Raw genomic sequence first — 26,160 nt, 5'->3', positions numbered from 1 at the left:
TTACTTCCAATTATCTCAACTCATTCCATTTTTGATTTGCACAAAACATTTTCTAGGTTCCAAGGTGCAGAATAATTATTTATGATTTGAGGGGAAGAGCCAGTAGTTGTCCTATGTAGAGATTTACCAAGTGTTAAATAAGAAGTCGAGAGCGGAGTAGGGAGTATAGAATTTCATAAAAAATAAGCCTAATATTTTCATGCTTGTGGATTAAGCATGATAAGCAAATTCTAACCATTTAAACAATGAGTATTTTGGAGTGATGATGTCTTTTGGATTTTTGTGAGGACAAATTCCTTTTTAGTCTGAAACTAGTATGCTCTCTTATCCCTTGAGCTATAGCCAATACTTTCATGCATTTACCACTCAACGCAGTTAAGAGGATGTATTAGATTTTTCGTTTGAATTCCTCATATTGACTTAGCTCTCTCAGGTCTTTAGGAAAGTAGATATATATACTAGAATTGGACATCTCAAGCTCTATACACTATTAAAGCATCACTAACCCTTATCATTTAGGTATAATTGAATCATCTTAATCCTAAAGGGATGACTAATCCTAAGATTTAAGGAAGGTCTATTTTAAGGATTGTGTAGTTTGTTTTGGTAACCATTCTTCCTTGGGTCGTAAGGGGTTAGTATTAGATGTTTCCTTGACTCTCCGGACCTATTTGGTTTTCACACTTTTCCTTTTAAACGGGCAATCAAATTTAATATGACCCTTCTTTTTACATAGGAAGCACATAGTGTGAATATAAGCATTTGACAAAGTGCTAGCATAGAATTTTGACTCTTTTGCGAAGTATCCCATATAGAGATTGTTCTTTTTCTTGTTCTCTTTGCCAATGAATCCGATGCCTTCTTTGTCTAAGGTCATCTTTTGTGAACCTACTAGCTTATTAAAGTTATCTTTACCACTCGTAAAGTTATATATTACCTTAGCATAGTCATTAACCTTATTTTCTAAGCTAGTTATTTTCAGATCCTTCTCATTTTCAATAGTAGTTTGGGATCTTAGGTCTTCTAGCTCTTTAGTCACTTTTTCAGTCTTATTGTCTAACCTCTTAATTTTTGCCCTTTTCCTTTTCAACAATAGTTTGAGATTCTAAATCTTTCACTAAGGCTTTATTCTCGTTTTTCAATGAAGTGTATCGTTTGGTCATCTTCACTAGAATCTTATGAATCTTAAATAATTCTCTTTGTAGTTCTTCATAAGATGACATGCTTTCCTCATTTGATTCATCATATGAATCATCACAAGATTCATTACATGTATCATTAAATGAGTTCGAAGAGGAACTCTGTACTTCATCGTTGTCCCATGCCATAAGGCAAAAGTTAGCAACCTCTGGGTCGCTTGATTCACTTCCTGAACTACCGGAGCTTGAATCGTCCTAGGTAGTGACCTTCATGGCCTTTTTCTTCTTTTTTTGAGTAATGGACACTTTGGTTTATCATGTCCAATCTCCTTGCAGTTGTAGCAAGTAGGCGGTTCTAATTTAGACTCTCTTCTTTTTGACTCTTCTTTATCCATCTTGGAGTCCCGGAATTTTCTTGTAAATTTTTTATTAAGGAATTTTCCAAGTTTCTTGGTTATAAAGACTATGTCATTTACATCCATCTCCTCTTCATCTTCATTACTAAAGCTTTCCTTAGAAGCTTTAAGGGCGATGGATTTCTTGGCTTTAGGGTTTTCACTAGCTCTTTCGTTAATAGCCATCTCATACGTGATAAGTGACCTTATAAGCTCGTCTAGAGTCATTGCCTTCAAATTTCTACCCTCAGCTATGGCTGTAACCTTAGGTTCCCAAATAGATGGGAGTGCTTTAAGAGTTTTCCTAATCATCTCATAGGTAGGGTAATTCTTTCCTAGAGCATTCAGGGAATTTATAATATGAGTGAACCTAGTGTACATACTAGATATGGATTCATTTGGGTTCATTCTAAAAGCTTCATACTCACTAGTGAGCATATCAATTCTACTATCCCTAACGTCTACGGTTCCTTCATAAGTTATTTCTAACTTCTCCCAAATTTCTTTGGCACTCTTGCAGCCCATTATCTTATTAAACTCGTTCGCATCTAACGCAACAATAAAGTGCATTCATGGCACTTGAATTTATTTGCATAAGCTTCATGATGGCTTCATTCATTTCACTTTCTTCCTTAGGGACTTCTTTACTTTCAGTGAAATTAGCAGGCACGTAATTTCCTTGAACAACAACTCTTTAAGCCCTCCAATCCATGGCTTGTAGAAAAATTCTCATCTTTAGTTTCCAAAAGGTGTAGTTAACAGTTAACACTGCAAAATATTGGAGGCCTTGAGGAGGATTGACCTTCACCAAATAGAGACACACCTAGGTTTTCTATTTAGATCTTTGTGCAACTACTTATTAGGATTTATTGCAACCTAAGCTCTGATTCCAATTGAAAGTTGAGGTATGATCCCGAGGGGGGGGGGGGTGAATTGAGTATTTAAAATTTTATGCGTGGAGGCTTAACCAATTTTAAATGTTGTGATTTTCCCAAGTACTCCAACTTCTTAATAATCATAGAAGTGTTCTCAAGAAACAACTATACCAATATAGATATTCCTAAATACGAAAGAGTTTAAGCTGAGATTTTAATACATAATTTATCTCCTCACAAACAGTAGTGTTCATAGCAAATTTCAAACAAAACTTATGTTCAACACTTCAACTACAGCAGATTTTGATCAATAAAGATATGCTCAACTACAGCTGAGTTGCTGCAATGATTCCAGCAATTAATCCACTTAACACAATAAAAGTAAGAGGATTCTTAGCATTCACAGTCGATATATATATTGAAATAAATATGCTTAACTATACAATATTAATAATATTCACCGCAGATCAATATCAATATGAAATCCTTAACTAGACAATATTAACAACATCCACAGCAGTGTAATATGAATATGCTTTAAAAAAGGACGAGTTAGGGTAGAGGAGAACACCATATTTGTACAAGGTTCGGCAACCGTGCCTACGTCCTTGCCTCAAGCAACCCGCTATGAGGATTTTACTATCCCTCCTTCAATAGGCGGAGAAACCTCTCTCTTTTAGTAGGTGGAGATGCCTTTTACAAACCCTTCTTCAATAGGTGGAGTCGCCTCTCTCCTTTATGTAGGTGGAGTTACCTCTTTCCTTTGCTTGGGCGGAGAACCCCACTCCTTCACTAGGTAGAGTCGCCTCTCTCCTTAGGTGGAGTTACCTCTCAAGCGAAAACAATCCTTCCTTTGTTTCAACGATTCACAACCAGAACTGTCAGTTTACACAAGGAAATCAAGAACTGATTTTTGTACAAAGGAGAACTCTCTCAACAGATTGGATTAGTACACAATAAAGCACTATAATATTCTCAAAGGATATTTGCTATGAAGCTCAAGGAGATATGCTCGGTTTTTTGGGTTTTTGAAAGCTTAGAACTTGAAGGAATAAACCAGAAAAATATTTTCAGCAAGAACGGAGCACAACAACGATTTTCAATATGAATCAATGTGTTCTCTCTTTATTTTCGTTACCTTAACACGATTAGGGTTAGCTATAAATAGCTAGGTTTGAATTATGACCGTTTGTGCAAGTTTTGGTAACATTATCTTTGAAAATTGGAAGGATTTTAGGCCGTTTGTGGAAACTTATTGTGTGCTTCGGTCTACCGAACTGGGAGTTCGGTCGCCCGAACCAATTAAAATCTGAATTTCAAAATAGGCAGTAGCCTTTCGGTCAACTGAACTCTACATTCGGTCGCCCGAACACGTTCGGTCTACTGAACCTGAAGCTCGGTCACCTGAACCAACACTATCTGGAACTATATAATGCCAGTTGCCATTCGGTCGATTGAATCATTGGTTCGGTTGTCCGAACTCTTTGATGCTAGACCAGTTTGTTTAGACTTTTGCCTTCGGTCGACTGAGCACTTGCCTCAGGCGCCCGAACATGTTGAAATTTAATATTCCTTCATCTTTTTGATTCCAAAACTGATTTTTATCCTTTTGAATGGACTTTGTAAAAATATTTTCCAAGAATTGAAAATAGGTATCTAAGTCCACGTAGTTATCCTAAGAGCTTCAAGACAAAGACCAATTGAGAAGAAGTTATATAAAACCTAGTTTACAATACGCACTATAAACTAACTAGGTCTTCATGTCCTTAAGCTTGATCTTCATCCAAGCTTTTCTTCAATAGCCGTCTTTGATTTGTTTGTGTTCTTCATGGCTTCTTCAATAATCATCTTTCATTGTGCTTTTAAACTATAATACTTGTAAATACACTTGTTAGCACAATTAGATGCCTTGGTTTGTCATTATCAAAACGAGATTAAGCCTTGTTAGGCCAACATATTAGATCTCACATGCAAAGTTATGCCCCTATGAAGGCATAAATATATCAATATGCTGCACTACTCACCTAGGTTTGCTTGGGAATTTGAGGCCTTTTCGTTCTTTATCCTCAACTTTTGTGCACATGGTTATCATTGTGTCATAATCCCATATTAAGAATGTACTATGGAGATCGTGGCAAGTGGCTAGATAAGGATGGAGTAGGCTTCAACCTGGTGGGGAGCCTTTTATGGGGCAGAACTATGAAGATTCAATGGCCAAACTAGTTAATACCTTGTTGGAGTTGGGCTGAAACCTTTTCGTGTTATATTAGAGTCATCTTGGGTTAATGCCATGTGAGTGAATCCCTTGTTGAGGTGTAAGCCACGCTGATAGGGCATCAGAGATCAGAAGAGAGGGCTTGTCACAATCCCACTTTAGGCGTGTATTTTGGGAGATTTGGCCATATAAGGATGGGGTAGGCTTCAACATTGTGAGCACTTTTCTAGGGCAAAACCATGAACTTTAATATTCCAAAATGGACAATAATACTTTAGTGGGGTTGTGCCAAGGCTGTTATAGTATGCTTATTTATTTTACCAATCACCAAACATCTTTAATTACTAAGTGGTTAGGATGTTTGGCTAATGCTTACAAAAGGCGATTTATAACTTATGCTATTAAATCTAGTGGTCAGCATAGAAAGAGTATAGAGAAAAGATATAAAAAATTGTCAAAAAAATAGTCAAAATAAAGAAATGATGTTGAGGAAATATAAATACTTCTTAAGATAATTTGTGGGTTATAATATCAATTAATAATTTTTTTTTTAGTTTGACTTGAGAAGTAAATTTGTAGCTGAAAAAGAGAAAAAAAGGAAAATAAAATAAAAACAATATGCTTTTGTGGAAACCTAATAGAAGAAGGAAACCTTGAAATAACCAAAACAAACATGAGGTTTATTAGACAAGATCATTTATAACAGCTCCAAAGAGTGAAACAACCTCAAATGCAAAATAAATATTATAATAAACAAGAATTATCTAAACCATTTTTTAAATAGAGCCATTAACTTTTAATTCTTTGTACTGCTCTTGTTAGTCGATTCTATATCTTCGATTTACCAGCTACGGGAATTTGAAAAGCTTCCAAAATCTTCTTTCCATTCTTAGAGCAATTCTAGAATATGGGAAAGAGGAAGGCATGTGATGGTGTCACTAGTCGAGCTTGTTCAAGGCATTACACTTGTTTGTTGTTAAAGGTTATTTATGTCTTTTAGTATTATTATTGTTAAGTGTGTTAGTATGTTAATTAGTGAGAGTTAGTAAGGGTATTAGAATGTATTTAATTTGTATTATAAATAGAGGGAGAGGCCTATCTTCAAGTTAGGTCATTCATTTTAATCATAATGTCGACATGGTATCAGTGCGTGATCCAACCTAAACCCTATTCTTCCTAGTCGTCGCCAGAAAAGCCATTCCCGCCGCTGTCCTTCTCAGATCCACTCATCCACCTCCACCCTCATTATTTCACAAAACCAACCATATGCCCAAACACAGAACCCTCTGAAGTCTTAACCCCACAAAACTTCATCATCAGAAAAGCTCCCATGTGCCACCATGCCTTGGCCAATTGCCAGTAGTGCCGACCCTACACGTTAGCGCGTGAGTGAGTTTTTGTTCGCCTTTTTATTTTATTTTTTATTTTCCTCTAGCATGTTCTAATTCTTTCTCTAGACAGTATTATCAAGTTGTTGGGCCTGTTTTTCGCTAAAAAAATCCGACCTTTTTCGACCATGCACTTTCAGTACTCCATTAATCTTTTTTCAGGCTTTGTGGAGGCTTTTTTGTGAGTTTCTATGAGCAGTCGTAGTGTTCGATCCAATTGTGAGGTTCTGGTAGTGCTATATCAATTGGTGAGTCGTTCACCTTGTCGGTGGTTGTGTTGGTGTTTTACATAGTTTGTGATTGTCTTGATTAGTTTTGATTGTTCTTCTTGTTTGACATTGGTGTGGTTGCTGGTTTGTGAGTGTTGGGATGGAGTCTATGAATCCCAACAATTTGTTTCCTACATTGTTGCCACAGATAACGACTTAAAAGGTGGATGGAAAGAACTATGTTCAATGGTCTAAAGTTGTTCGGGTTTATTTGGCAAGACTAGGAAAATCTGACCACTGGCTTCAATATGATCCTTCTGATGAAAAGAGAAAAGAAGCATAGGTTCAAGAAGATGCTTTGATTGTTTCTCTCTTATGGAATTCAATGGAGCCACAGATTGTGCTGATGTGTATTCATCTAGATATGTGCAAGGAGATTTGGGATTATGCCAAGCTTCTATAATCTAGTAACATTACATGTATGTATGATTTATCCCATGAGTACTTTTAGTTACAACAAGGAGATAGGAGTATTGTAGATTATTTTGGAGAGATGAAGCGTATTCATGAGGAGTTTAACGTCGTGCAACCGTGAGATGCAGAAGCAGAGGGAGCAGATGATAGTCTTTTGTGTTCTAGCGGGCTTGAGACCCAAGTTTGAGGTAATCCGGTCCCAGATACTTAGTAGTGTCGATTTGCCATTATTTGCCAATGTTTATTCTTGTGTTCTTCTTGTTTCCTTTAGCATGCATTCTCCTGCTGTTGCATCTGACTTTGAGAGGACAGCCTTTGCTACACAAGGTGATTTTAGTTCTTTACCAAACATCTGCAATAGTTATCGAGGTGGTTCGAGTGCTTGTGGTGGTAGAGATGAATGAAGTAGATGTACTCCTCTCAAGTGTGCTTGTGGATGGATCTATTGAGCAGTGTTGGGATCTCCATGGTACACCTTCATGTGCTGCCAATGCAATCACCATTGACTTCACACCTTTAGGGGCAGCTCTTGCAGCCACCATCGACTCCTCACCTTTGAGGCTGAGTGGTGGGGCAAAGTACTATATCCATATTAGAGGAAGAGTATTCCAAGTTCTAGAAGTATCAAGCCTCACAACAAGCTTCTTTTCCCATTGCATCTCTTGCCCAAATAGGTAATCCCACAGCATGCCTGTCATCCAGTACTTCTCGTCCTACTCCTTGGGTCATAGACTTCGCTGCCAATGATCATATCACAAGTATACCTAGCTTTTTCTCCACTCTTCAATATCCTGCAAATTTACCTTGTGTTCTCTTGCTGATGGATCCATCATTGCAGTCAAGGGAATTGGGACTATAAATCCCACTTCTTCTATTTCTCTTCCTCTAGTTGTATATTCCCAAATTTCATTTCAATCTTATTTTTGTTAGCAAGATTACTAAATCCATGAATTGTTCAGTGACATTCTTCCCTAATTCTGTGGTTATTCAGGATTTGAAGACAAGGAAGATGATTGGCGGAGGGTGTGAAGCTGGGGGAATCTTATCACTTTGAGCTGCTATGTTTATTCAAGATTTGAAGACAAGGAAGACGGTTGGTGGAGGGCGTGAAGCTGGAAGACTCTTACCACTTTGAGCCGCTATCTCCTACTGCCTCCACCGCTGCCGTCACACCTTTCCAAATTCATTGTTGCCTTGGTCATCCTTCACTGGAAAAGTTAAAATGTCTTGTTCCTAGTTTGAGTTCTGTGTCTAGTCTTGATTGTGAGTCTTGTTAGTTGGGAAAGCACCACCATCGTGTCCCTTTCACATCCTGAGTCAATAAATGGGTTGCAAGTCCTTTTATGTTAGTTCATTATGATTTTTGGGGTCTTAGTAGAGTTATGCCCAAGTTGGATTTCTGATACTTTTTAACCTCCTTCCGAATTATTTCATGGATTTTTTGCCTTTTGTTATGAAATAAAGAATCATTTTGGTTTTCTAGTTAGAATACTTCGAAGTGATAATGCTAAAGAGCATTTCAGTGCATAGTTCACTACTTATATGACTCAATTTGGTATTGTCCATTAATCATCCCGTGCCCACACTCCTCAACAAAATGGGGTTGCAGAGAGGAAAAATAGGCATTCTTGAAATCACTCACACCTTACTGTATCAAATGCATGTACCTAAAGTGTTTTGGAGTGATGCTATACTTCTTATTATCTAATCAACAGGATGTCTTCTTCTGTTCTTGGTGGTAAAATTCCCTACTCCATTCTCTTTCTCAATTCACCTTTATTCTCTCTCCCTCGTATATTTAGGTGTGTGTCCTTTGTTCATCAACTAACTCTTGGGGTGGATAAGTTGGATCCTCATGCTATAAAGTGTTTCTTTCTGAGCTACTCATATACTTACAAGGGATATCTTTGTTATAGTCCTGTGCTACATTGCTTTTTTGTTTTTGCCGACGTTACCTTCTTTGAGTCTACACCACTGTACCCAGTCCCTGAGCGCTTCTGAGCTCAGTGAGTCTCTTCCTTTGCCTAATCTTCCAGATTCTACTTTGTTGTTCTTGCCCAACCATCCATCTAAGTCTCCATGTAGTTCGAGTCCTTCTCATTGTCTTGATCATCCTAATTTGTAGGTGTATTCGCGGTGGCGGCGCCAAGGAAGAGAGTCCCCTCTAGCTTCTACTACCACGCCTTTGGTTTCCTTGTCTAATGATCATGCTTTCTGTGATGATGATCCTCCCATTGTTGTTCAGAAAGGTAAATGCACATGTACTCAACATCCCATTTCCAACTATGTTTGTTATGATTTCTTATCAGCCTCCTATTATTATTTTGTTATTGACATATTGCTCTATCATTTACTTCTCTTCCTAAATCTGTTTCGAAAGCCTTAGCCTACTTTAGGTGGAGGAAATCTATGGTTGAAGAGATGAATGCTTTACATGACAATGACACTTGGGATTTGGTACCTCTTCCTCCTAATAAGTCTATGGTTGGTTGTCGCTGGGTTTACACTATGAAGTCAACCTTGATAGTTTTGTGGCTCGTCTAAAGGCCTGTCTTGTTGCTAAGGGATATACTTAGGTATATGGTTTGGATTATTTTGATACTTTTTCTTTGGTTCCCAAACTTACATCAGTACGTCTGTTCATCTCCTTGGCTATGACTTGTCATTGTTCTCTGCATCAACTAGATGTGAAGAATGCCTTTTTGCATTGTGACCTTGAGCAGGAAGTTTATGTGGAGCAACCACTGGGGTTTGTTGCTCAAGGGGAGTGAGGCTTAGTGTGTTGGCTCTAGAAGGCTTTCTATGGTTTAAACCAATCTCTCAAAGCATGGTTTGGTTGTTTCGGTGGTGTAGCACTTGAGTTTGGTCTTCGATGGCGTGCAGTGGATCATTTTGTGTTTTATCGTCATACTTCATTGGTTAGGATCCTTCTTGTGGATGATATTGTTATTACAGTGGATGATGATAAAGGCGTTCAGATTTTATATAGACTAAATTTCAAACCAAAGATTTGGGACTGTTGAAATACTTCTTGGGTAATGAAGTATCTAGATCTTGTACTGGAGGTGTTTTGTCACAAAGGAAGAATGTTCTTGATCTGTTGGATGAAACTAGATTGTTGGGATCTAAACCGATAGATACACCCATGGATCCTAACAACAAGTTAGTGCCGGATATGGGTGATTTGCTCCCTAATCCTGGACAATATCAGAGACTTGTTGGAAAGTTGAATAATCTCATAGTCACTCGGCTGGATATATCTTTTGCAAAAAGTGTGTGAGTCAATTTCTAGATTCTCCAAGGACAAGTCATTGGGACACAGTAATTTGCATCTTGAGATATCTCAAAGGTGCACTCGAGAGAGGTCTCTTAAATCGTGATTAGGGTCACACTTATACCCATGGATATATAGATGTAGATTGGGCTAGGTCGCTTTTCGACCGGAGATCCACAACCGAGTATTGTATATTAGTTGGTGGTAATTTGTATTCTTGGAAGAGTAAGAAACAAACTATGGTGGCTAGGTCAAGTGTTGAATCAAAATATAGAGTTGTGGCTCACACTACTTGTGAACTTGTTTGGTTGAAGAACATGTTGAAAAAATTGTGTATTTCGCATTTTCAGCCTATGAAGTTGATGTGTGACAATCAAGCTGCTCTTCATATTGCCTCCAACTCGTTCTTTCATAAGCAGACGAAGCACATTGGAGTTGATTGCCACTTTTTTTAAGAGAAACTTGTGCGGAAGCTCATTACTACTGCTTATGTAAAGTTTGATATGCAACTTACTGATTTGTTTACCAAAGCATTAGGGGCTGCTTGTGTTAAATTTTTTTGTGACAAGCTAGAAGCGTATGAAATTTATGCTCCAGGTTTTTGGGGGGGGGGGGGGGGGAAGAGTTTTAGAGGTTATTTTTGTCTTTTAGTATTATTATTAAGTGTGTTTGTATGTTAATTAGTAAGAGTTAGTAAGGGTATTATTGCCATTAAAATGTATTTAATTTGTATTATAAATAGAGGGACAAACCTATCTTCGAGCTAGGTCATTCATTTTAATCAAAATCTCAACACTTGTGATTGTTTGTCTTGTGTGCATGACATGGGTTACCATCAAGTAAATACTAGTATGATTTTATGCTTCAAGTAGTTGTAAAACGTAGTGTAAAAAGAGAGTATGACTTGAACAATTGATGTTTCTTAGTGTTAGAGCTAACATAACATATAAATCTCTTTAGGGGAGGGTGAGTATTCATTAGTCTTGTAAAACTCACTAGCATTTGTTTACCATGTGCAGCCTACTTGCTTCCCTTGCTTATGTTGCTTATGGAGGAGGTGTTAATGAATTGTGTTGCTTTGATGCTTATTGCTTGCATGCCATTTGTTTTCATGAATCGCTTACTGCTTTTGCTTACTTTACATTCAACTCTTGTGAATGTAATCTTGTGGTAAACTGCGGTAATTTTTGGCTGACTAGTTAAATAAGAGAGCTTTAGCTTATGCTGCATGACCCTTCACAAGGTGTGAGATATTCGACCCGTGGTAGTTGGTATCAAAGCTTAGTAAATTGCTACATGAATTCAGTTGATTTCATTTTAGGATTGTGTAAAGCATTGGTAAAAGACCATGCCAACCAATATTAAGAGAATTGAAGCGCTAGAGACGCAGGTTGATACAACAAACAATGTGACCATGGAGATGGTCAAACTTGCTGGACGTGTTGATGCTTTGGAGGGATCACAAGAAAATCAACAAAGTTCTATGTGGAGATGTCAGAGGACTTCCACCATACGATAGAAACTTTGCAGACTCAAATTGTAGAGCTGACTGTCAAAATGAACTTGATGGTTCTTGCTATAGGAAACTCCAATGCTATGGAGTATAGAGGAACCAAGCTGTAAGAACCTAGAATGTTTGGGTGTGCCCGTGATGCTGAGTTGGAGAACTTATTTGACATGGAGCAGTGCTTTCGTGCAATGAGGACCGACTTAGAACAAGTGAAAGTAACCACTACAACAATGTACTTGGTTGGTGATGCTAAGCCACTGTGGCTTATTAAGTACGATGAAATTGAGAATAGACATTGTGTAGTTGATTGTTGGGTAGACTTAGAGAGAGAGAGAGAGCTCAAGGACTAGTTCTTTCCTGAGAATGTTGAGTACAATGCTTGACATAAACTAAGTGATCTGAGGCATAATATTTCAATCAAGGGGTATGTGAAACAATTTTTTGCTTTGATGTTTGGATATCTGGGACTTGTTGAAGAAAGATTAGTTGTTTTATTTTTTAGAGGGGTTGAAAGAAATCGTAGGCAAGGACAAAACACCGAACTTTGTCAACAAAGAGTTCAAGACTTGCCTACTACACAGCTTACCACAAAACACTTGACTATGTTGGAGAGAGTTCCACAATATCTTAAGAGAATGGCGTGGGTGGAAACAATTGAAAGTATTTCAAGAAGGGCAAACCCAAAAGTTAGGGAGCCGACACCAAGGCATCAACTTCAAAAGAAGTTTTATCATCTTGATCATTCCACACCCAATGGTAATGGTAAGATGACATGCTTCTTATGTCAAGACCCTCACAGAGTTGTTGAGTGCCCTTACAAATAATCAATTAGTGTCTTACAAGCTCTCATTGCAGAGGGGGCATTGTAAGATGATGAGGATGAGGAGGAAACCCCAAGAATGGGTGCAGTGGAGTTAGTCAATGTGTTGGAGAAGCAGACAAAAGAGACGAAAGTTACCAAAGTTAAAAGGTTATTGTTTGTAGACTTGCAGATTAATGGGAAGAGCACCTATGCTATGGTTGATGCTGCCATATCGGGCTACCTATAATTTTTCTTAAAGAATGATTTAGGATGTATGTGAACTCCACAACTTAGCCTACTTTGAGAGTGGCCAAGCAAGTTACTATGACTGGGCAGGACATGCGAAGTTCATAGCTATGCCATTGGATGATTTCCAAGTGATTCTTGTAAGGGAATTCTTGAAGGAGACTAAGGCGGTGCTGAAATATTTTGTTAATTCCTTTTGTCTGATGGAGACCACCCTTGCATGGGGCAAGCCATTGCAAAAAAAGGAGATGATGAGAAGTTCCTTTCTACCATGCAACTTAAGAAAGGATTCAGGTGGGGTGAACAAACACATCTTGCCATGCTGGTGGTAGATGAAGAAATAGGTCAAGTGCAGGTGAGTACTGCCATCCAAGCTATGTTGTATGAGTATAAAGAGTGATGCCAAACAAGCTACCTCACCACTTGCCTTTACCACTAGGTGTGGAGCATGCGATCGAGTTGTTCCTAGGAGTAAAGCCGCTTGCTAAAGCATATTGGATGGTGCCTCCAGAGTTAGTCGAGTTAAGAAAACAACTTGATGAATTGTTGGAAGCATAGTAGTTAGAGGCGCAAGGCACACTGAGGCGCAGGGGGTACTTGGAGCATAGTAGTCAAAGGCGCAAGGCACCCGACTTAAACCCAACTAATTCGTTTAATAAACAGGTAGGGTATGGGTTGATTCGATTATAAATAGGTTGACTTGTATTAAACCCTAACCCAGTTTAGACGGGCGGGTCACGGGTCACTCGTTGGGTTTTGAACTGTTTTGCCACCCCTAATGGGATGGGTTACCATCATGTAAGTACTAGTATACGTTTTATGCTTTGAGTAGTTGTAAGAGTTATTGTAAAAGGGAAGTTTTGACTCCTAGGACAATTTGATGTTTCCTACTGCTAGAGCTAAAATAGCTTATAAAGCTCTTTTGGGGAGGGTGATTGTTCATTACTCTTGTAAAATTCACTAGCATTTGTTAACCGTGTTTAACTTACTTGCCTCCCTTGCTAAACACATGTTACTTATGGAGGTGTTGTTAATGAATTGAGTTGCTTCAATGTTTATGCTTGCTTGCCATTTGTTTTCATGAATTGCTTACTTTGTTCGCTTACTTTACGTTCAATTGCTGTGAATATATTGTTTTAGTAAACCATGGTAATCTTTGGCGGACTAGTTAAATAAGAGTGCTTTAGCTAGTTCCACATGGCTCGTCACTGGGTGTAAATTTTCGACCTGTGACAAATGGGGAACCACATTGTATCCCAACAATGGGTCAAAAAAGTGGATGAAATTGTTTGGTGCTCAAGCTCCCTCTATTAATGGAGTTCAAATAACCATTATATTATTGTGGCTTCTAGTTCAATATCATAACCAGACTATTGTCACTAAGAAATTGGCAAATGCAGTCTTTCTAGATGATGGATGGAAATTCAAAGAAAGGTAAAGAAACAAAAAGGAGCATTATGAAGTTGAAAGGTCCTGATATACACTCGATCCATAATCATAAATCTTGACATGCCTTAGATCCTTTAAAGTTTCTTTATAACTTTGAAAACTCATATGAATTCAGAACATTTTTTCCTCAATGTGTGCACAATTATAAAAGACAGCATTGATCATAAAGATGATTACTTTTAGTTTGAATGTTCACACATGATGATCGAAGCACTTTATAAATTAAAGTTTGAACATTATTGAGGTAGCATTAACCATGTCTATTACTAGTGGCAAGTCTATATCCCAATTTGTGTTGGATGATCTAAACTACAACTGATATCTACAAATCACGTGGGCTGAGTTGGTTTTTTAATAGGCATAACAGGATCACAACTTGAAAATTATTTTTTAATTATTGCCATCAACTCAACTTAAAAATGAGGTGTGGACAGCATCAGGGTTAGAATAGAGAATTCTCAGAGAAACATAATTGGTGGCACGGCCTGAGCTGGTGAGCACCGACCTTGGTATTGCATTAGCCATACAAGAGAGCCCTTGATGGTGGCTTGCTGGAGGAAATGAGAGATGACACCGAAGTGAATGAGAGAGCCATTTGTTTTTATGAAGGCTGGATCAATTAGACTCCTTGAGGTTTCTACAAGGCACCTAAAACTTCCGTAGGGGATTGCCTTTTGTTTGAGCTTGGGAGTCCCATTAACAAGTCTGGTTAGATGTCAGAGTGATGTGATCTTCTGACATTTGCTGCCATTTACGTTTCCTTGACTAATTGTTATCAATCTTAGTCATTGCTATCTTTCTTTAGGTTTAGAGGGCTCTTCTTCTTAGCAAGGGATCCTGCCTCCAAAGCTAAAGAGTGCCCTACAGTCTGTAACTTTGTACACCTGGGGATTTGTTTGAATCTGATTTGTTCAGCAACACTTGTTTTCTATTGGTATTTGATTATATAATCTTCAATTGTTGCATCATCCCTCTCCGTACGAAGCATTCTGAAACAATTGCGAGTGCCCGCTTTGCAGCTGGCAAACACCAAGGAACTCTTTTACTTTTTTGCCAAAGAGTTCTGGACTTCTATGTCATGATTTTGCGCTTGGGGTCCGCATGCATGTGTCATGATCTGCAATTTGTTTCTTGTGGTTAGATTACATTGATTTTTAGCTGGTTAGATACGTGCAGTAGTGTGGGCGATGAGTCCAGATTCACATGGCAAGGTACATCAGGCAATGATTTTCCAACTTTTAGACCCCTTTGTGTCTGCTTGGAATTCTTTGGCATGATATAGCCCTCCTTGGGCCATGGCATGAACTAGTCTTTTTACCATGTCATAGGAGCATCAATCGAGCCAAGGTGTATCCAACGTGTTGTGTGACATGCATAGGAGAAAGTAGAATAAAAAATCATGGATACATTTGTGACTGTTTCCATACATTGCATGATTTATTTAAATGTTAAGATTATATAAATCATTCAGTAAGCAAAAAAAAAGAAAATTATATACATTGCATGATTTATTTTAATGTTAAGATTATATTCATTATCCACCGAGAAAAAAAAAAAAAAAAAATCATATACATCATCCTCTTCATACTATGATGTGAGCTTGTGTGTTGTGCTTAATTTGTGAGACACAGAAAAATTGGACAAATTAGAATTCCAACTTTTCTTCCTTTTGTTCATTTTGTCAATGAGAGTAGAGCTGCTTCTATTTAGGATATTAGAATCAATGCACTTTCATCTGTCCCCACCTAGTGGGACTTGAAGCTTGATTTGTTGCTGTTATTTTTGTAATGCACCTTCATCATTGATTATGTATATATTCCAAATAATTATTTCCTGTAATTATGTAAATCATCTGGGTCAAGAGATTAGTTCCATTGAATCAGGTTACCGACTGGAAAGGGAGTCTACTTGACCTTGCTGGAGATCAAGCTGAACGCAGAGTCATTTATCCTTCAGGTGGTGTTCTTGTGACAAATGGCAACCTGCATAGCAAGATTCTGGAGATTATTAGTTCCAGTTCCTCAGTTGTTTGATGGCAGGTGACTCTTGCTCCTTGTGTTTCTTTTTATATAAAAATTTTATGTAATTATTTTCAAAATTCTCTTATCCTATGTTTGGAGAGCTTTTGGATTTGGAATTGTTTTGGATTTGGATAAAATGTAATATAAAATTGTATGGGAAAGTTTTCAAATCCACCCAAATCCAAAATCAAGTCCGAAATCCATGATCCCAAACACAACGATAAGTTTCCATATTTGTTTTGTAGTGTCATTTTCTGTTCATTTACTTTGAAATGTGCCCTTTCGTTTATGGGAAACTGTTCATGTTCTCTATTGTCAGCCCAGCATCACGCAGTTTGTATCATCGGAAAATAATGGTTACTTTAGGGTAATTTTGTTAGTGTGGCTGGGGCTTTAAGGATTAGATTGGACTATATAGTATTGGATTAGATTGACAACAATGGTTCTCCAATTGCATGTTTGGATCATAACTTATAAAACTAGACTACTCATTTAAAAGACCAAAATATTCTTAATAAAAAGAAGAATGCCACAACAAAGGACAATCCAACATTATTATTATTATTATTATGGATTATTGAGGTTTCCTAGCTATTGCTAGTATGTCTGGTCCCACACTTGTGTGGTTGTGTTGCACCATTGGCCAAGGGTGTCTTGCCCAACCTAAAACAAATGCACCCTGGAGGACTGTGGACTATGGTTTTAACTTATTGATTTTATTTGAAGTTCGAGAGTGAACAATATTAGATACCTACGGATCATTTACACATATTATCTCATAGACTTATTTATGACCCTTATTTAACATGGAACTGTACTAATTTGTTTTTCACTCTCAGTACCAATTTTGAATGGATAATCCATAATTAAAAACAACTGATACTTCATTGGTTTGTTTAATTTTTTTTTATTAATTTTTAAAAGTTTAAGACGTCAGCTCTTTTTAATTGGCTGAAGTCCAATTGAACCATTTTTCTTTTTTCAAATTTGTTTTCTTTAATTAGACCAAGGTCTAAAGGATAAAAGCTGAATCAGTCTCCTCAAAAAGTGCAAATTTTATGACTGAATTTATATTTTGGTTATGAAGTTAACGCCCAAGTTAAAGAGGGTTTTTTTTTTCCTTCATGACTCGTTAGCAATGGGATTTGATTTTTACAAGGTGGACTCTCCTACCTTTAGGCATGAGGTATCATCTGTTAGAGTTTATGGGGACCTTACGATTTTATGCCACAAAAAGGTAAGGTGTGTCATACAAAGCAAATATATTTCATTTTTATATACGTAAGATTTTTGTAATACATGCCTAATTTGGCTATTTTAACGAGTAGAGTAAGATTAGTAATAGTATTCGAGTTGATTTTTAATTTTAATCGAGATTTTTAATTTTATTATATTTATATTATATAAGTCATAATATATATTTTATAAATATATTTAATATATTAATATTGTATGTACATTATATATATTTATACATGTATTTAGTGTTAATTTATAATTGAGTCAAGTTCGAGTTTTAAGAACTTGTAGTTGAATCGAGTTTGAGTTTAACAATTTTGAGATTGATTGAGTTTGAGTCGAATTTCAAGCTTAATATTTTCGAGTCAAGTGGAGTTTGAGTATTTTATTATGCTTATCCAACTCGATTTGAATATTACCCTAATTATGTGTCTCTGTATGAGAGAGAGAGAGATATGATTCCGCTTCACCAGCTGAAAGTGAGCAACCCATCTCCTTTATCCCAATACATAGAGAACCGAAAAGACCCTTGTGTTATGCATATCTGCAAACAAAGGGATAAAAAATTAGACTCAAGAGGCAATTGGTAACCCATTGCCAGAAATCTATGCCTCTTTTGTACCAAGAGAGTAAAAAGCAGAAAGCCAAGAGCTGAAAAAAGAAAGAAAGAAAAGCTACCTCATTTGACTTGTGGCGCCCACGAAACTACTATAGACAAGCTACACCATTAGGCTATATGCAAGGATGCCCACATATTTTGACGGCTCTGCAATCAAGTCACATAATCAAGCTACACATAAGAAGGATACATACATATATACATATACATACATGTATATTTGTATGTATATATATATATATATATATATATATATATACGTATATACAAACACATATATGTGTGTGTGTGTGTGTGTGTGCACATGTATACAATTTGCAATTTGGCTGCACTAGCTGCAACATTAGGCAGCAATTTTTTGTTGGTGTCATCATGTGGCCAGGTTCAATTAGTCAATTCATAAATATTCTGGGTTGTTGATTTGTTGTTCTGTTATATTTTTAATACATTGATTTTTTTTAGATTGAGGATTTAGTTGTATTTCAAAAAACCTTGAGGGATGTAAAGCCTGTTTTGTTTTGATTTTGTTATTTTTTGAAAAATGAAAATGAAAAATAAAAATGACTTTCCATAACTTAATGACAAGTGTTTCTTGTGCCAAGTTTAAAGAGTCCATATTCTCCTTGCCCTCATTCACTTATGTTTTACTTCCATCCCTCTTTCACCTATCTTTTTATTCAAATTGAATTTTTTTTCAATATAGTTTTGTTTAATAATTCAACATTCTATAGACAATTTCAAAGAGCCCATGTTCCCCTTGCCTCTCTCCATAACACATGTTATTAATAAAAACAAAAAAAAAAAAAAGCATGAACAACTTGGGGCCTGTTTGGTATCATTTTATGTTTTTTGTTTTTTGTTTCTATTTTTATATAGTGAAGAAATAAATCATGAAAATATGTTTGTTAAATTGACAATTTTCTATTTCTATTATCTATTTATGAAAAATTAAAAATCAGATTGTGATTTTCAATTATTTTGGAAACTTGTTGCTAGACATTTCAGTATCTAGAATTAACTTTTTTGGATCAAATTATTCATTCTATGCATACTTTTAAATTAAAATAAGAATAAAATGATTTTATGAATTTAAATATAATTAAAATAAAAAATTCCATAACATTTCAAAAGAATGAGGGATGTAAAGCCTGTTTTGTTTTGATTGTTATTTTTTGAAAAATGAAAATGAAAAATAAAAATGATTTTCCATAACTTAATAACAAGTGTTTCTTGTGCCAAGTTTAAAGAGTCCATGTTCTCCTTGCCCTCAATTCACTTATGTTTTACTTCCATCCCTCTTTCACCTATCTTTTTATTCAAATTGAATTTTTTTCAATATAGTTTTGTTTAATAATTCAACATTCTATAGACAATTTCAAAGAACCCATGTTCCCCTTGCCTCTCTCCATAACACATGTTATTAATAAAAAAAAAAAAAAAAAAAAAAAACATGAACAACTTGGGGCCTGTTTGGTATCATTTTATGTTTTTTATTTTTTGTTTCTATTTTTATATAGTGAAGAAATAAATCATGAAAATATGTTTGTTAAATTGACAATTTTCTATTTCTGTTATTTGTTTATGAAAAATTAAAAATCAGATTTTGTGATTTTCAATTATTTTGGAAAATTGTTGCTAGACATTTCAGTATCTAGAATTAACTTTTTTGGATCAAATTATTCATTCTATGCATACTTTTAAATTAAAATAAGAATAAAATGATTTTATGAATTTAAATATAATTAAAATAAAAATATCCATAACATTTCAAAAGAAGTTTTAAAATAATAATAAAATCTTTTACACTAGTATTTGTCAATTGTCATGCACAATAATTTTGAAAATAGAACAATTAAATAAAATAATTATAATAGTTTTAATGTCATATCATTTTTATTTTGTATTTTTTTGATTTTTATTATTTTAATAATATTTTTAAATTGTTACTTGATTCAAGGACAAAAATGGGCATTTGTTTAATTAAGTTTTTAATTTGTTTTAATTTTATAAATGTTAAGAAAAAAGGTTGCCAGTTGTCAGTTTTCATTTTTTAGTTTTTGTTTTTCATTTTTCGTTTTCATAATTTTTAACAGTGATACTAAACAGACCCTCTATTCATTGTTTCCCTCTTCAATTTCCCAATAACTATCAAACACTTTGGCCTATCATGATCTCCCAAAAACAATGTTACAAGCAAAATAACCATAGCCTCATTCTTATTGACCAACCCTAATTTTCATTTTTCCTCCTATATAACCATTAAGAACCCTAGCTAATTATAGCTGAAAGCCATGGAACACACAAGTGGTGGGTGTTGGTGTTTTCTTAAAGTAGTTCAAAAGCCTTTATATGACTTGTTCAACATTAATTATTTAGAAGAGCTAAAAGCTCCTTTTATGTGAGAACTCTTCTTCGGGTTTGTCAACAAGTAAGCATAAGACTTTCCCATGTGCACACAGGACGAGGTTCCGCTCCTTGATCTGAAAATGTTAAATTGAACATGACGCACATGTGCATAGCGTATCTTGGGAGACCTCCCCTGCTTGGGCACAGTTTCTACTCACTTTTTACTATTTTGATTTTTTCCTTGTCCGTTGATATTCTTAAATGGAGTTAGCATTTGATTTCTTTAATTTTGCAGCTAATTTTATAAATGTACTTCCGTCTCTTTATTTTTTGTTGTGTCTCGATCTTTAGTTTTCTGCATGTTTTTTATTTCACTTGACCACTGAAAAATAGGATCGAGATTCTTTGTGTTTTTTGAATGACTGTTATTTGATTTTGACCATATTATTTTTCTGATCACTATGTTCTGATCATTGCCTTTTTCTCCGATATGCATTTGCTACAGTTTGTGTTCTCGAATACTTTCTGTTCACTGTATTTTCTACAATTTGTATGTCTAGGTTATTGGTTGAAACTACTCATATCTCTCGATCGGCGAGTGCACGTCAATCAAAGGGCTGTTGTATCCTGGGGTGTGGATGCCGACGAGCTTTCTGCACTAAATTAAAAATGAGGTGTGGAAAGCATCAGAGGTTAGAAGAAGAGAGAATTCATAGAGAAACATGATTGGTGGACAGCCTGGGCTGGTAAGCACCAACTTTAGTATTGCATTAGGTATATAACAGCCCTTGATGGTGGCTTGTTGGAGGAAATGAGAGATGACCACAGAACTGAGTGAAAGAGCCATATGTTTTTCTGAAGACTGGATCTATTAGACTCCTCAAGGTTTCTATGGGGCACCTAAAAGTCCTGTAGAGGATTGCCTTTTTTTTTTGAGCTTGGGAGTCCCATTAACAAGTCTCATTAGATATTAGAGTGATGGGAGCTTTTGACTTTCGCAATCAAATTTACATTTCCTTAATGGTCCATTTGGATCAATGATGTTGTTTGGGTAAAGGAAAGGAAAGGAAAATGTGGAAACCTATTTTCCCTTGCATTTTCCTTCTATATAAAATATTATCAAAAATGAAAGGTTGTTTTAATATGACTAAAAATTAGAAAAAAATAAATATTAATAATGTGTAAAATCAAATTTTTGTTTATAGATTTGGTGTATTTTTTATTTTCTTTCTCATTTTCCATGATAACCAAACATGAAAATGTAGATTCTTTGATATTTTCCTTTTCTTTTCCTAATATTTTATGAGTTCCAAATGTAGCCTAACTAATTATTTTTTAATCTTAGTCATTGTTATCTTTCCTATATTGGGGTCGTCTTCTTAGTAAGGGATCCTGGCTCCAAAGCTAAACGGTACAGTCAGTATACCCAAGTATTTGTTCGTGCAAGTGAATCTGATTTGTTCAGCAAGGCTTGCTTTCTATGGATATTTGATTATATAATCTTCAATTTTTGTATCATCTCTCTCCTTATAAAGCCTTCTGAAACAATTAGGAGTGCTGGCCTTGCAACTGGCAAACACCAAGAAATTCTTCACTTTTTTTTTTTGCCGAAGAGTTCCCAACTTCTATGTCATGATTTTGCAAGTCAAGTCCATGCGTGCATGTGTTGTGAACTGCAATTTGTTTCTTGTGGCCAGATCATGGTGATTTTTGGCTGGTTAGATATGTGCAATAGTGTGGGCGATGAGTACAGATTCACAAGGCGAGTTTTATCAGGCGACTTTTCAGTTTTCAGATATCTGCTTGGAACTCTTTGGCATGCCATGCCCTCCTTGGGCCATGGCACGAACTAGTCTCTTTATCGTGTCAGAGGAGCATCAATCGCGCCAAGGGTATCCAAAATTTGAAAAAAGAGCATGCATACATTTGTATCTGTTTCCATACATGGCATGATTTAGTCAAATGTTAAATTTATATACATCAACCCCCTTCATACTATACGATATGCTGTAGGAGATGTGTGTGTTGTGCATTGTGCTTAATTTGTGAGACATGGAAAAAACAGATAAATTTGAATTCCCACTTTTCTCCCTTTTGTTCATTATGTCAATGAGAATAAAAGATGCCGTTTCTATTTAGTATATTCAGTGCACTTTCATCAGTCCCCACCAAGTGGGACTCGGGTTTGATTTGTTGTTGTTTTTATAGTGCACCTTCATCAGTGATATGTATATATTATATTTGGAAAATTTTCATTATTTGCAGTAATTATGTAAATCATCAGGCTCAAGAGACTAGTTCCATTGAATCAGGTTACTGACTGGAAAGGGAATCATCAATTTGATCTTTGCTGGAGATCAAGCTGAATGCAGGGTCGTATATCCTTGGGGTTGTGTTCATGTAACAAATGGCAAACTGCATAGCAAGATTCTGGAGACTATTGATTCCATTTTTCTGACGGTAGGTGCTTCTTCCCCCTCGTGTTCTTTTTATTTGACTATCTTCACAATTCTCGAAGTGCCATTCAGCCATTGTTGGTCTGTGTAGTGTCATTTTCTGTTCAATTACTTTGAAATGGGTCCATTTGTTTATGGAAAACAGTTGTCTGTTTTCAGCCTAGAATACTATGCTCATTCAGCTAAAATATGAAACCACATTCAGAAATCCTGCAATTTGTATTATAAGAAAATGATAGTTACTTAAGGGTAAGGGCTTTCCGGATTAGATTGGACTAAACAGTATCATATTAGATTGTGAAGAGTTTTCCTTGCCTGTTGGGATCGCAGTTTATGAAACTTGACTAATCATTTAAAAGATCAAAATACTCTTATTGGAACTTGAAAAATCTTAAGAAAAGGAAAGGAAAATATGAAGGAATTCACTTTTTCATGTTTGGTTATATGCCAAATCAATGAATAAAAATATGATTTTACGAATCATTTACATTTGATTTTTCTTAATTTTTAATTATTTTAAAACAAAATTTCATTTTTATTAGTATGTGCTATAGGAGGAAAATATAACGGAAAACGAGTGTCTTATTTTTTTTTTGTTGTTTTTTTTTTCCCCCTAATCAAAATCCTTGATTCAAACCGGGCGAGTCTAACTGGCCCTTAATGAAAAGAATAATGTCACTATAAAACAAAGGGCAATCAAATACCTTTTGTTTTTGTGATTAATTTTTTTGGGTTATCGAGATTGCATGGCTATTGCTGGTGTGCCCATCCTGCACTTGTGTAATTACATTGCACCATACGCTAAGGGTGCACAGCCTAACCTAGTCGCTAAAACAAATGCACCTAGATGACTGTAGGACAGGTTTTAACTTCCCGATTTTATTTGAAGCTTGAGTAGCAATATTTGATGCCCCCAGTGGATTATTTGCACCTATTTTCACATAGGCTTGGCTCTGACTCTAATTGAACATGGAAATATACCAATTGGCTTTTCAGTCTGAACCAATTTTGAACCGATAATTGATAATTATACAGAAAACAACTGATAATTCATTTATTCGGCTTAATTTTCTTTACTAGTTTTAAAAAATTTAAAACGTCAGCTCTTTTAATTGGCTGGAGCGGATTAATCGAACTTTTTTTTTTTTTTTTTAATATTTTAAATTTTGATTTCTTTAATTAGGCCAAGGTCTAAAGGACCAAAGCTGAATCTGTCTCCTTGAAAATTGCAGATTTTATGACTGAGTTTATAGTTTGATATCAAGTATAGTTGAAGAGGCTTTTTCTGGTCATAACCCCTAAAGCTGAGGGAGGATAGGGATTCGTAACCCCTTATGATTTTATGTTATAAAAAGTGTTTCGCAAGATCGAAATCTATTTCATTCTTATATAGTCAAGACTTCTTAACAAAATGCGCCTAACGTGATGGGATTGTGGGGTGGGAGGCTTTCGTATAAAAGGCCCCTTCCCCCTCTCATTCAACCTCCAAGTGTGTGTGTAAACTAAAACCAGAATGAAAAAATGAACATAATGGTTATTTTGATTTCTCATTTTGTTTTCTGGTGGCATTTGAATTAGAACTGAAAGTTAATTTTTAAAAGAAAAATTGGAACTGGGATCAATTCTGATCTGTTTGTAGGCTGCCAACTATGATATGTTTGTGCTTGAGAAGCCGGTAATATTGAAAGTTTAGGTTTTGTGGATCACGCTACTTCTAATCACATCACTTCTAAGAAGATAATTTGCCTCCTCTTTGAAAGATTTGGGAGTGATTGATTCCAGCATACTTTGTGAGAGTACAATTTGCACTTCACATAGTTTAAAGGCATATATAGGAATTCCTCTGAGCATCATGAATAATTAAGATGTTTATCATATTGCCAAGGTCATTCTAGGAGTGTATTGCACCACATTCAGAGGGGATGACTCCACCAATTTCATCTCTATAATTTTTATTCGTGGAAAATGAGAGAAGATATCTTTTAGAAACCTTACCTCACACCATTCTTAAAAACAAACAATTTCAAAAGGCTTTGTAACCATCTCTTGGGAAACAATATTCACTAACTTCCACCATGAATGACAATGGTGCACACTTGATATGAGATTTGTAGTGAATGATTAATATGTTGAAGTGAAGCCAAAATCGATGCTCTTTGAATTACCAAGCTCTCACCTTCCCCGGGTTTGATCTCTCATGTTCCGAGCCTTCTTCATTATCAAATATAGGTTGATTGGAGTCATTATTGAAGTTGATGTTCTCATGATCCTCAAATAGGTTGACCTTTTACTTTAGACATTTGTTGGTAAAGTGACCAGCCAGCAATTGGGTGAATGGTTGTTATGTTTGCCAACCAAGTTGTAAGAGCTAACTTGTTTGCTCTTTTGGTAGAGAACCTCTAAGTTGACATTTAGTTTTAGGATTGACAACCGTGATAAGTCTTGGCCTCAAGAGGGTTAGAGAGCTCAAACATTGATATATTTCTTTGCTCCCTATTTGAACAACTTTGCTTTTTTCCTTCAAGGGTAATGAGTAAGCATAATTCAACAAGAATAGGACTGCAAACGAATCGGGTTGAGTCGAGCTTCAACAAGCTCAGGCTCGGCTTGGGCTTGACTCAGTTCGAGTTCAGAAAGTTGGGTTCAAGCTTGGCTCGAGATTAAAATTATTGGCTCAGGCTCGAGCTTGATCTCGGCTCATTTGCAGACTTGGGTTTGAGCTCATGCTCAGGCTTGAGCAGAAAACTTATAAATTACCTAATAATAATAGTTTCATCCACCTATTTTATTTGAGCCAAAATTTGTGCCTTTCTCCTTAGGTGATTGGGCTAGTATTGGATTCTTGGGATTGGACTGTTGGGAATTAACAACAAATTCTCTAAACCCGTGAGAAACAAAATAAAAAAAGAATACATGCCAAAGAAAAATCAATCACACGCACAAGACAGTATTTACGTGGATCGACAATTTTGCCTACGTTCACGCAGTTGTAGGGATTTCACTATTATCAGGAAGAAAAATACAGAGAGTGTGGCGGTACAATGCTCTCTCTCTCTCTTGCTTTCTCGCGAAGTGTGACCGCTTACCATAATCATCCAAAAACAATCATTTTATATGCTGCGCACAGGTTTCCGAATGGGCTACAAAACGGACCCAATTATTTTATATGTTGCGCACAGGGTTCCTTACGGCCCAATCCTTCGCTCCATAGACTAAGCGTTAGGATAGAAATTTCTCATTAAAGAAAGGTCGGGTCGTCATCCAAATTTAACGCAACTAGGCTCTCCAAAAGCCCAACATGGACCACCTTAACAAACCTATTAACGAATTTATTATCGAATTCCTTAACAAGCTTAATAAGTAAGCCTATTCAAGCTAGTTATCGAGCCGCTGACAAGTCGAGTTTGGTTGTGCTCATATTTGATTCGTTTACAAATCAAGCCTAAAAATTGGATTTGGGATTTGCTCATTTAGATAATAAATGAGTTCAAATGAACCCTTAC

At 36.0% G+C, this 26,160-nt stretch overlaps 1 protein-coding gene across 7 annotated transcripts in view; it reads left to right on the top strand.

Annotated features, from left to right (window-relative positions):
• Positions 1 to 22,865, top strand: part of LOC131153148 (putative PAP-specific phosphatase, mitochondrial) — a 44,187-nt gene extending 21,322 nt beyond the window's left edge. Inside the window, exons 9-11 of one of the 7 annotated variants that reach the window (XR_009136166.1) lie at positions 15,860 to 16,015; positions 20,762 to 20,947; positions 22,514 to 22,865. Coding sequence is in view for 5 of the 7 variants with exons in the window: in XM_058105247.1 (XP_057961230.1) it covers positions 15,860 to 16,009 (150 nt within the window). In the remaining 2 variants the exon portion in view is untranslated. Of the gene's footprint in view, positions 1 to 15,859; positions 16,016 to 20,761; positions 22,343 to 22,466 lie in introns of those variants that run through there. The other 6 variants (XR_009136167.1, XM_058105247.1, XM_058105245.1 and 3 more) reach the window with 6 other exon arrangements.
• Positions 22,866 to 26,160: the final 3,295 nt, after the last annotated feature.

Source organism: Malania oleifera, chromosome 4 (genome assembly GCF_029873635.1).
Source record: "Malania oleifera isolate guangnan ecotype guangnan chromosome 4, ASM2987363v1, whole genome shotgun sequence".
In the NCBI taxonomy this organism is placed as follows: Eukaryota; Viridiplantae; Streptophyta; class Magnoliopsida; order Santalales; family Ximeniaceae; genus Malania; species Malania oleifera.
The sequence above is the reverse complement of the archived record's forward strand: the minus strand, read 5'-3'. Positions and strand labels throughout refer to the sequence as shown.